The 12,102-nt window shown below is 43.3% G+C and overlaps 1 protein-coding gene across 1 annotated transcript in view; it reads right to left on the reverse strand.

Annotated features, from left to right (window-relative positions):
• Positions 1 to 12,102, reverse strand: part of LOC105482538 (aldehyde dehydrogenase 5 family member A1) — a 35,559-nt gene that overhangs the window by 9,331 nt on the left and 14,126 nt on the right. The window contains exons 6-7 of the mRNA XM_011742670.3: positions 7,203 to 7,346; positions 4,518 to 4,676 (exon numbers count right to left, since the gene is read on the reverse strand). Of these exons, the coding sequence (XP_011740972.1) occupies positions 4,518 to 4,676; positions 7,203 to 7,346 (303 nt within the window). The remainder of the gene's footprint in view (positions 1 to 4,517; positions 4,677 to 7,202; positions 7,347 to 12,102) is intronic.

The raw sequence follows: 12,102 nt of genomic DNA on the forward strand, positions 1-12,102 counted from the left end.
CTTGCTCCGTCACCCAGGCTGGAGTGCAGTTTCGTGATCTCAGCTCACTGCAACCTCCGCCTCCCAGGTTCAAGTGATTCTCCTGCCTCAGCCTCCCGAGTAGCTAGGATTATAGGCACCTGCCACCGCAGATAAATTAGGGAACTGGAAGGAAATTTTTGCCCGGCTAATTTTTGTATTTTTAGAAGAGACAGGGTTTCACCATCTTGGCCAGGCTGATCTCAAACTCCTGACCTCGTGATCCACCCACCTTGGCCTCCCAAACTGCTGGGATTACAGGAGTGAGCCACCAGGCCTGGCCAAGTAGTTGTTTTAAAACAGATGCCCTGGATGTAGTCTAGTTTCTGAATTTTCATACACCACGTTTCTGGTGTTTTGTACTCCACCTGATTGATAATTTGCTTGAGTACAGAATTCTGATACAAAATAACTTTACTTCAGAACTTTGAGTGCACTTCTCCACTTCTAGTGTTGTTGAGGAAGTTTGAGCCAAAAATGGTTCTCACCCTTTTTCCTCTTGATAGCCTTTTCCTCTCCGAAATCTCCTAGGATTTCCTATGCTCTGATATTCTAAAATTTTAGCTATATATATATATATGTATTTTTCATTCATCCTACTTGGTAATCAGTGAAATCTTTCAATCTGCAGAATAATTATTTTCCCCTAACTCTGCGAAGTTTCCATCTATTATTGACTTGGTAATGTCACTTCCTCCAACTTCCCAATTATTTCATTCTAGAACTCCTACTACTGGACAGGTATTAGTAGGAGTTCAGATTAGTTCTGATTTTTTTTTTTTTTGCATTTCTATTATATTTTTTGCCTCTCTATTGTTTGCTTTAAACTCCATAAGATATCCTAAATGTTATCGTCCACCTTCAGCTACTGAAGCTTGTGACAGGCATGTATGTAATTTCTACAGACTCTTGTTTTCATTGCTTCATTTCCTAGAACATATTTCTTATTAGCAGTTTACAGATGCACTATCTTCTCAGAACTCTTGCAGGACACTATGAGATTCTTAGAAAATTTCCTTCTAGTTCCCTAATTTATCTGCTGCCTTCAGGGACTATTCTGTTTGTTTTTCCTGACCTTTCCTCTTATGTGCTGATGGTTTCCCCATCGTGATCCTTGGTTGTTCGTCTTCCTGAATGAAGGACTGAGATGTCGAAACTAACCTGGTCGGCTGCTTCTCAGCTCCAGCAGTGTGTTTGGGGGACACACACACACAAGGACTGGGTTGATCAATTTGGGGATGTGTGGCATGAGTGGTGTTTGCTTTTTTAAGCTTGGGTTTATTCTAACGTGCAGGCTTCACATAAGGGCAGCTCCCTTCCCCAAAAGGCAAAGTCGGGAAAGCCCTACCCTGATGTACCTAGCCTCGTTCTTGAAGCTGTAGTCCGCCTAGATACCTACTATATTTCTTCAGAAAAACTGTCCTGCTCAGAACAAATGCCTCTGCTGTCTTGTGTGTCTTGGTGGTGGTCGTGGTAGGGAGGGATGGTGGGAATGACCCAGAAAATTGTGCAAAAGTAGAATCAACCAGCTTCATCTCCTCCCCTCTTCCTATTCCTACTTTCTACAGCCACCAATTCTAGAAAGGCTCTGTCATTTAAAATGGCACCAATTTCCTCTGCAGGGTTCCCCTGGGTAGATCCATCTGTTATGACTTCTGTTAACACAATCTCTTTTAAGTTCCAGAAGTTCATTACAATCTTTGGTTCACTGGCATTGTTTTCCCTTCCATTTTTCACCTGAATTTTCTGTTTTGCTTTTGTTTCTGAGACAGTCTCACTTTGTTGCTCAGGCTGGGTGCACTGGCGCGATCTCAGCTCACTGTAACCTCCGCCTCCTGGGTTCAAGAGATTCTCCTGCCTCAGCCTCCTGAGTAGCTGGGATAACAGGTGCTTGCCACCATGCCTGGCTAATATATATATATTTTTTAAGAGATGGTCAGGCTGGTCTCGAACTCCTCACCTCAAGTGACCCAACACCTCAGCTTCCCAAATGCTGGGATTATAGGCGTGAGCCACCACACCCGGCCCTCAGCTGAATTTTCTATAGCGTTTCAGGAAGGTAAACATAGTTGTGAATGCCTTCTGTCTTCGAAAATCCATACCCCCGCTGCAATGCTCTCATAGTGCATCACCTGCAACTAATCCCCATTGGCTAGGATGACTTACTTTCTATGAATTTTATATTTTAAAAATAATTCTGCTTAACAGGGGTCTACCCCCTTGATCCCCAAATATAATATGCTCTGCCCTTTTCTTGTCATATTAATGTGAGGTGCAGTGTTTTTTTCCTGGAACCCACTCTATGACAGTATGTACACTAAAGCCAACACTGAATGGTTTTTAAACAAGGTGGTTTCCACCAAATTTCTCTCCAGCAAAAAAGAAATTTTGCAGTTTGTTTGTTTGTTTGAAGTCCTGGCATACAGCACCATCTGGAGGACAATGTGTGTCTTCCCTTTGGGGAAAAAATCTCTAAGACAGAGTGGTTTCCCAACCTGGCTGCAAACTAGCATCATCCTGGGGCACTTAGAAAATGCCAATGTCTAGGCCTCCTACACATAAATTAACACTCAGTCTTCTTGGATGGGTCCCGGGCAACTGTAGTTGATAAAGGCACGTTGTGAGTTAAGGACCACCACTCTAGGACTTGAACCACAGCTGGCCTAGACCCAAACTGCCTTCACTTGACAAGTGAATACCCCTGGTTTGTCCCCAAGGTCCAAAGTCACCTCTAAAATGCAGGTGGTTCCAATGTAAATTTTAATGTATTTTCTTTATCTAGAGTAATCCCAAGACAGTAACTAGAAATTTATCAGAGCTCTGTCAAACCTCGATGCTTCCCTGGGTTTCCCAAGGCAATGGAGGTGGGTTCAGCTGAGTTGACTGCCCACGGGGTGGGGGCAGCCATGGAGTCAGGGCTTGGCTCTCAGGCTCTGAGGAGGTTGAGGAACAGCGGTCGGGCTGTGATTCCCATGATGAGTATGGACTTGGCTCTCACTTGCTTCTGGTTCTTCAGTTGCACCCAGGGGCTGGCTGTGCCTCCACTGTGTGTCTCCCTCTGGCCATCTCTCCTCCCTTCTTTCCCACACACAGTCTTCAGCTTCTACTGTCTTCCTGATTTGAAATATTCCATTAAAACCATTTCTGGGCAGGTGTGGTGGCTCACGCCTGTAATCCCAGCACTTTGGGAGGCCGAGGCAGGCAGATCACCTGAGGTCAGGAGTTTGAGAGCAGCCTGGCCAACGTGGTGAAACCCTGGCTCTACTAAAAATACAAAAATTAGCCAGATGTGGTGGCAGGTGCCTGTAATCCCAGTTATGCGTGAGGCTGGGGCAGGAGAATCGATTGAACCCAGTGGGGCAGAGGTGCACTGAGTCAAGACTACACCATTGTACTCTAGCCTGGGCAACAGAGCGAGACTCCATCTCAAAAAAAAAAAAAATACTGGATGTTTGATATTACAAGAAACTTCCTTGTGACTCCAAAATGAATTTTTTAAAACAGCAGAATAAGGAGAGAAGTTTCATATAGCTAGTAGTGTGGATTATAACATTTTTTTTAAGAAACAAATCTTTCCTAAAAGCAGTTTCCCTTCACTGTCTCTAAATCCTGAACATGGCATCTGTGATTCTGCACCCTTGGCTAGGATACTTTCATCAAGGACTGTTCTCGACAGGGATTTTGTCATCAAGAGAAGAAAGAACAGGACGACGTCAGGATTACAGCTGAAACGCAAACCATCTGCAAACAAAGCCAGTCTTCCATTCCATAGGTGTTCCAACAGAGGAACGAACTTTGTCTCAAGATCCTAATTGCTGAGGCAGTGAGGGGCAGAATTATCATCACTATAACAAAATTTAGGGAGGGCAGTAAAGACCTACAGCGACAGAACGCATGGGGACTTGGTGTAATGGCAGGGCTAGAGCAGCTCACGAGCAGATGACGCCCCCCGATTCATGTAACTGGTAGGCAGAATTCACTTTTCTCAGGTCTCTCATTGTTTGCAAAATAGGCTTGCTGGGCACTTTACCAAAATGACTTTTTTGTTTTCTTTTTTTTTTTTTTTTTTTGCCTTTTAACATAATTTTTTTTTTAGCCATTATTAATTTTTTTATTTTAACCTTTGTGGTTTTTGTGTGAAAACATAGTTGAAAATTCCATTCTATTCCATGTATAGATGTAGATCTCTCATACTCTATACTCTAATCAGGGTAGTTAGCACATCTGTCGCCTCAAACATCAATCATTTCTTTGTACTGGTAACGTTCAAGATCCACTCTTCCAATAATAGCTATTTGAAAATATACAAGACATTGTTGCTAATTACAGTCACCCTACAGTGCTATAGAACAGCAGAGCTTATTCCTTCTGTCTAGCTCTAATATTCTGTCAACCAATCCCTTGCTATCTCCACCTCCCAGCTGAAGTGTTTTTTGCTGATTAAGCTTTTGATATTGAAACCATGAGATTTACTTTCACAAGTAATATAATATACTTACCTTTTCTACTGCTTTTTCATTAATCAATGGGCCCTGAGTAGTTCCTTCCTCAAATCCATTACCTACATGCAGGTTCTTCTTCATGGCCTCAGCAAACGCCTTCACAAAGGCATCGTGGATGCCCCTTTGCACCAAGAATCGGTTTGAGCAAACACAAGTCTGGACAGGAGACAAAAACAAACCCACACAGTCTGTCAGAAGCTGCAGACCTGACCAGTGAATGTGTGGCTGCTACCGCCTCTCTGTGAAAACACTTCCCTCGGTGGCTGCCATGTGTTCAACCTGCCATTTTCCTCCTCACGTGGGCTTGGCCCCAAAGATAAAAGCACTGAGTCAGCGCATGTTCCCCTCCAATTCCCTCCACAGCTGCTATGCTACACAGCTGCTATGCATCAGTGATTAGTTGGCAATAAGTACCTGTAGACCAAAAAAAGAAAAAAAAAAAAAGCCACCCAATCCATGTTTTTTTCAAATGCCTTTGTTTATTTTGTTTCCCCGGGGGGTGGGAAAAGAATCTGCAGTTCTCCTGGGAGACTGTGATGCTGCAGCCTCAGCAGAGGCTAAGAGGAATGTGGACCAACACCAACTTATAGTCTTTTCTTTTTCCGAGACAGGGTCTCGCTCTGTTGCCCAGGCTGGAGTGCAGTAGTGGTGAGTTCACTGCAGCCTTGACCTCCAGGGCTCAAGTGATTCTTCTACCTCAGCCTCCCAAGTAGGTGGGACTATAAGCACTCGCCACCATGCCCAGCTAATTTTTTTTTTTTTTTTTTTTGAGACGGAGTCTCACTCTGTTGCCCACGCTAGAGTGCAGTGGCCGAATCTTGGCTCACTGCAAGCTCCACCTCCTGGGTTTATGTCATTCTCCTGCCTCAGCCTCCCGAGTAGCTGGGACTACAGGCTCCCGCCACCTCGCCCGGCTAGTTTTTTTGTATTTTTTTAGTAGAGACGGGATTTCACCGTATTAGCCAGGATGGTCTTGATCTCCTGACCTCGTGATCCGCCCGTCTCGGCCTCCCAAAGTGCTGGGATTACAGGCTTGAGCCACCGTGCCCGGCCCCAGCTAATTTTTAAATTTTTTTTGGCTGGGCGCAGTGGCTCATGCCTGTAACCCCAGCACTTTGGGAGGCCGAGGTGGGTGGATCACGTAAGGTCAGAAGTTCGAGACTAGCCTGGTCAACATAGTGAAACCCGTCTCTACTAAAAATACAAAAATTAGCTGTAGTCCCAGCTACTCAGGAAGCTGAGGCAAGAAAATCTCTTGAACCCGGGAGGTGGAGGTTACAGTGAGCTGACATCACGCCACTGCACTCCAGCCTGGGCAACAGAGTGAGACTCTGTTGCAAAATAAATAAATAAATAAATAAATAAATAAATAAATAAATAAATAAAAAAAATGAAAAATAAAAATGTAGAGACAGTCTCACTCTGTTGCCCAGGCTGATCTCCAACTCCTGGGCTCAAGTGATCCTCCTGCCTTGGCCTCCCAAAATGCTGGGATTACAGTTATGAGCCACCATACCTGTCCCCAAGTTGTAGCCTTATAGTGTCACTGATGGTAACATATATTGACATTTTGTGTTTATGAAGGAAAATATACCTATTTCTGACCAAACCAAGCTTATTCAGGTTATGTGGAAGGGAAAAACTTAATTACCAAAGGCCAAAGCAAGGATGAAAATTATTTGATAGAGAATATCACACAACATTTCATAGTTTTTTACAATATAACCTTTCGGGGATATTTACTCTGTTTCTAGAATGCATTTAAAATTACATATTGATGGTACTTTTAAGATGAAATGCTTAAGAATATTTAAGAAGGCAGGATCCTGGCAGCAGCTTGGATAGAACTGGAAGACAGGATCCTTGGCTCAGAGTCCCAGCTCCTCAGCAGATCTGACACTGTGGCCCGAATATGTCTGATCTCAAGTCACTTTTTCCTTCTAGAGTTTCATTTCCTCATCTGTAAAATGCAACGTTTGTAGAGCTGATAACTGTGAAAGTCCCTGACAGATCAAATATTCCAGGATTTCCTAGGAAGACATGAGCTCAGGCCTCTGGTCTCCCAGGACAGCCCCGTTACTCCTCCAAAACACTGCTGGCGTGGGCCTGTGCCCTGTAGAGGGCACCTCTGATGCTCCCTCCATCTTGGGACAGCGAGGCCCCACTGGGTCATAGCAGGCAGCAGGGGTTTGAGTTTTTCCAGCCACCACCCTCCTCAACATTTTCTTACTTTCTTTCCCTTGGCCTCAGAGACCCCAATTGTTCAAGGCTGTTCTGTGTCTGAGGAGATGATTATATCCGTTCAGTAGAAAAGAGATCAATGAAAGAAAACTATACAAATAACCAGATTAAAAGGGTAGGGGAAAGAAGAAAACAGAGAACAATTTGACTAAAGGACATCTGCTGTTCAGAAAATTCTTTGAAGCCAGGGACTGCAACTTATTTTGGGGGGGCCCCTCTGAGTCTAGTATAGTCCCTGGTTAAAAAAAAAAAAAAAAAAAAAGTCAGGCATATACTAAATATTTGCTGACAGAGTCAATGAATAAAGAATGAATAGTGGAAGGAACCCAAAAGTAGGTTCCTTCTGGGATTTAAGGCAGTAGAGGTGGTGGGATCTTTGTAACACACACACACACACACACACACACGCACACACAACCTGAAATACTCTTCAGGACTCACCTGTCCAGTGTTCCTAAATTTAGATGCCAGGGCCCCTGCTACAGCCTGGTCCACGTTGGCACTGTCAAATACTATAAATGGAGCAAGGCCTCCCAGCTCCATGGAGACCCTTTTCACAGAGTTTGCTGCATGGTGCAACAGGATCTGTGAGCAGAGGAGAGAATGCTGTGAGCACAGAAATCCACTACCAGGATTGTTATAAGCCTTTGTTTAAAAAAATTACCAAACGGTGAAAAAAGCAAGGTGCACAGTGGTGTACCTGGGATAACTCTTTGCATAAGAAAAGGGAGAAATGAGAATAGGTATTTACATTTGCTTGTATTTGATAAAGAAACATTGGGAAGAGGCTGGGTGTGGTAGTGTGCACCTGTAATCCCAGCACTTTAAGAGGCTGAAGTGGGAGGATTACTTGAGGCCAGGGGTTCCAGACCAGCCTGGGCAACATAGTGAGACTCCATTTCAAAAATTAAATAAATAAATAAATTAGTAAAATAAATGCTGAGACAAGACACAAAAAGTCATTACTTATAGAAAGAGGGAGGGAGTCAGCGTTGGGGTGAGGGTGAGACTTGTCATGGCAAACATTAATACTGTCTTAATTTTCGAACCATATAAGTAAGCGTATTATCTATCCAAAACAATTATATGATAGGCTTAAAAATCATAGAGATAAGGTAATAAAATCACCTAGAATCCCACAATCCATAGCTTACACTGATAACATTTTAAAGTACATCCATTTAGAATTTAGCCATGCAGGTTCATGTACATGTACATCTAAAAAAAAAAAAAAACCGGATGGTATAATTATATAATTATACAGTTTTGTAACCTGCTTTATCTTCCTAATGAATCACATATTTGGGACATCTATCTTAAAATTTTCATAACATTTTATACCTTGCTCCTTTAATGTAACACTATAATGTGAAGATCCTCTTATGTCAGCACATACATTTCTGGAACTTTGTCTATTTATTATTATCATCATCATCGAGATGGAGTCTCGCTCTGTTGCCCAGGCTGTAGTGCAGTTGTGCAATCTCCAGTTACTGCAACCTCCATCTTCTGGGTTCAAGCGATTCTTCTGCCTCAGCCTCTTGAGTGCTGGGATTACAGACATGTGCCACCACACTTGGCTAATTTTTGTATTTTTAGTAGAGATAGGGTTTTGCCATGTTGGCCAGGCTGGTCTTAAACTCCTGACCTCAAGTAATCTGTCTGCCTCAGCCTCCCAAAGTGCTGGGATTATAGGTGTGAGCCACTGTGCCCGGCCTAGAACATTCCTTTAGATGCGTACATCGTATTCTACTGCATGGCTATTCTGTAATTTATTTATTCAGGCCCCATCTGTTGGACATTTAGGTTGTTTCCATCCTTGCTGTTAAAAAAATGCTGTGGATTGTGCCACTGCACTCCAGCCTGGGCGACGGAGCAAGACTCTGTCTCAAAAAACAAACAAAACAAAACAAACGCTGTGATTATTCTGTCAGGATGAACATGTAGAATTGCTAGCTCGATGTATAAGTAAGTAAGGCTTTTGGTACATATAGCTATTCTAGTTTAAATATCCAGTAAGAGATTTCATAGCCTAAGAAGCTGCTCAGGGATGTTTAAATGATTAATTAAGGATAGTAGGTCTTTGTCTAGTCATGGCTGCAGGGAAGATGGGACCACACTTGAGATGGTTCGAGTGAAACAGACCGTGTTCACAAGCCCAAGGTGGCTCTAGCGTTGCCCCCCAAGTGTTGTACATTCTGAGGTCATGAGTTTTGTGACAGGGTTCTTGATAAAAACACAGAATGGCTGGAAAGCTGGGCCTGTGTGGGTCCTGTGTATGTGTCCGTATGTTAATATTCCAGCTATCAAATGGTAGTAACAATCTTCTCTGAAACATTACTGCTCAACAAAGTAGTTCAAGTTTTAAGACTACACGTATTTCTTTACTGGATGCAATATGACCATTTAAAAATTTTTTTTTATGTTTTTATTGTAAAATTTTTAAGAAATGTCATTGACTATTCCTGGATTTGCTTCAGTGAAAAATGATTCTCACTGTTGCGTCACTCCATTTTGCCTCCACCTGGCCTTGAGCATAGGTCCTGTCTCTGGTGTCTGTCCCTCCACCTGCGCTGGCTCTGTGTCCTCTGACAGTGTCCTCTCCCCACTCAGTCTCTGCTTTTCCAGGCAGGCGGCTTGCCCTGGCCACTGGGTATGGTATAAACTCCTGTGATGTCTTAATGAATCTTTTCAGCTCCAGTTCCCATGGGCTGACCTCAGAGCCTCAGCTTCCAAAGACAACATGTGATTGGCCCGGCCTACCTTTCTTTCTTTATCTTTTTTTTTGAGTTTAGGAGCGGAAGTTTAATAGGCATAAGAGAGAGAAAGAAACAGAAAGGAAAACAGCTGTCTTCTCTAGTGAAGGAGAGGGGACTTCCGAGAGGAAAAGGCCCTGACCCAGCCCACCCTTCTATGTCAGGCTACTTGTCCTAGATCACTGGCCAGCCCACAATTTACGTTTTGCTCAAGTTAATGACCACTCATGGTTCAGTTCTCTGAACAGAGGAAGAGACGAGGTATCATGCGCTTTAAAACCTGGCTGCTGTCCTCTCAGTGGGGTCCTGGGAGGGGTGGCCCCCCTAGAAAGAAGCAAGGGCAGGGCAGGCATCCCTAGAACAGGCTCGCTGTGTAAGCCTCAGTTACAAGAAAAGGTTCTCCACCCCAGGACCAGCAGCTGAGCCACTAATCTCTGAAGACCAGCTCAGCAGAGGTGCTTGCTATATGCATTAATTATCCTTTTAGCTATATTTGTCACATTTCCCATTCAGTCACTTGAGGTCCATCACTGTCCTAGGTAAAGAGGAGCAAAGCTGGACTTGGCAGGGTCATGACTGATATTTTCCTGGAGCCCTGTTAGATGAGGATAGTTTGCTGAGAAAACTGAGTTGCTGCCCTTCGCCCAGTATCCTGGGAATTTCTCTGGCTTGAACGACGAAGGATTTACAACCCTTTCTCCCAGGCTTCCCTCTTTTTTCTAACTACTTCGTAGTAACATTTGAATCCCTCTGCAGGTAAGTCTGCATTGTAAGACCCACTGATCAGGGCATAGCAGTGTATGGATCTAAAAATTCCCCTTCCTATTATGAATGAATGGTAGGATTCCAAAGCACTACTCCCGGAGTATGAGTTTATAGCATGACAAAAGTGATTATAACTGGGAGGCATTAAAATTACATTATTCCAGCCGGGCACACTGGCTCACACCTATAATCCCAGCACTTTGGGAGGCCCCTAAGGAGGGAGGATCACTTGAGGCCAGGAGTTCCAGATGGGCCTGACCAACATGGCAAAACCCCATCTCTACAGAAAATACAAAAATTAGCCAGGCGTAGTGGCACATGCCTGTAATCCTAGCTACTCAAGAGTCTGAGGCATGAGAATCACTTGAACCCAGGAAGTGGAGGTTACAGTGAGCCGAGATCATGCCACTGCACTCCAGCCTGGGCAACAGGGCAACTGTCTCAAAAAAAAAAAAAAAAAAATTAAATTATTCCCTCATGCTTCTCATGGTTTCTAAAATGACCACAGATGCACAAAATCTTTGAAATTAGACTTTTTAATTTTTATTATTTTTTGAGGCAGGGTCTCACTCCTATTGCCCAGGCTGGAGTGCAGTGACATGATCACAACTCACTGCAGCCTCGACCTCCTAGGCTCAGGTGATCCTCTCACCTCAGCCTCCCAAGTAGCTGGGACTACAGGTGTGTGCCACTAAGCCCAGCTAATTTTTTTTTTTTGTAGAGACAGGGTTTCACCATGTTGTCTAGGTTAGTCTTGAACTCCTTGGGCTCAAGCAATCTTCCTGCCTTGGCCTTTCAAAGTGTGAGGATTACAGGTGTCAGCTAGCACACCTGGGCAGATTTATATTATTTTTTATCTGTTATGTGTTTATGGACATGAATACTATGAGTACAGATACATATATGTGTATATGTATATGTAAACTAGTAGAAAAAAAGCACACCATCTGAAGAGAAACACCATAAACAAAAACTTTTGTTCTACCTTGATTTTTTCTCTTTTGGACATTTTAAAAATTATTTATTATTTTTTAATTTCTTAACTTTTTTTTTTTTGAGACGGAGTCTCGCTCTGTCACCTAGGCTGAAGTGCAGTGGCGCGATCTCAGCTCACCTCACTGCAAGCTCCGCCTCCCGTGTTCACGCCATTCTCCCATCTTAGCCTCCCAAGTAGCTGGGACTACAGGCACCCACCACCACGCCAGCGAATGTTTTGTATTTTTAGTACAGACAGGGTTTCACCGTGTTAGCCAGGATGGTCTTGATCTCCTGACCTTGTGATCCGCCCACCTCAGCCTCCCAAAGTGTTGGGATTACAGGCATGAGCCACCACACCTTGCCCTCTTTTGGATATTTAAAAGGATAAATAAACATCTACTTACAGGCAAATGCATTAAGTGTTCAGCAAAGAACATTTCATCATTTAAGGGGAAAAAAACTCAAAGAAAAAGACCTTGTCAATTATCTAAGTACTTTTAGACTAAACACAATTTCTGTTCAATTCAAAAACATCCATTTCAACATTAATTGTGTGTTTCTGGAATCTCTAATTTTACATTATTGAAAGAAACCTGCATTCCAGAATTGAAAAAAATACAAGGGAGAACTTTCACCCACTTCACATACAACAAGTAATGCAAAAATAATGGGACCCTCACTACCCCAATTTCTTTGGTTTTGTCAAGCAGGAACCTATGCCATGCCATAAAGAACTGTCCAAAATATCTCCAGAGGATGGTCAGATATTACTTTATTCAACCAACAGACCTTTTTTTTTGAAACAGAGTCTTGCTCTGTCACCCAGTCTGCAGTGCAATGGC

Source organism: Macaca nemestrina, chromosome 5, assembly GCF_043159975.1.
Source record: "Macaca nemestrina isolate mMacNem1 chromosome 5, mMacNem.hap1, whole genome shotgun sequence".
Taxonomy (NCBI): domain Eukaryota; kingdom Metazoa; phylum Chordata; class Mammalia; order Primates; family Cercopithecidae; genus Macaca; species Macaca nemestrina.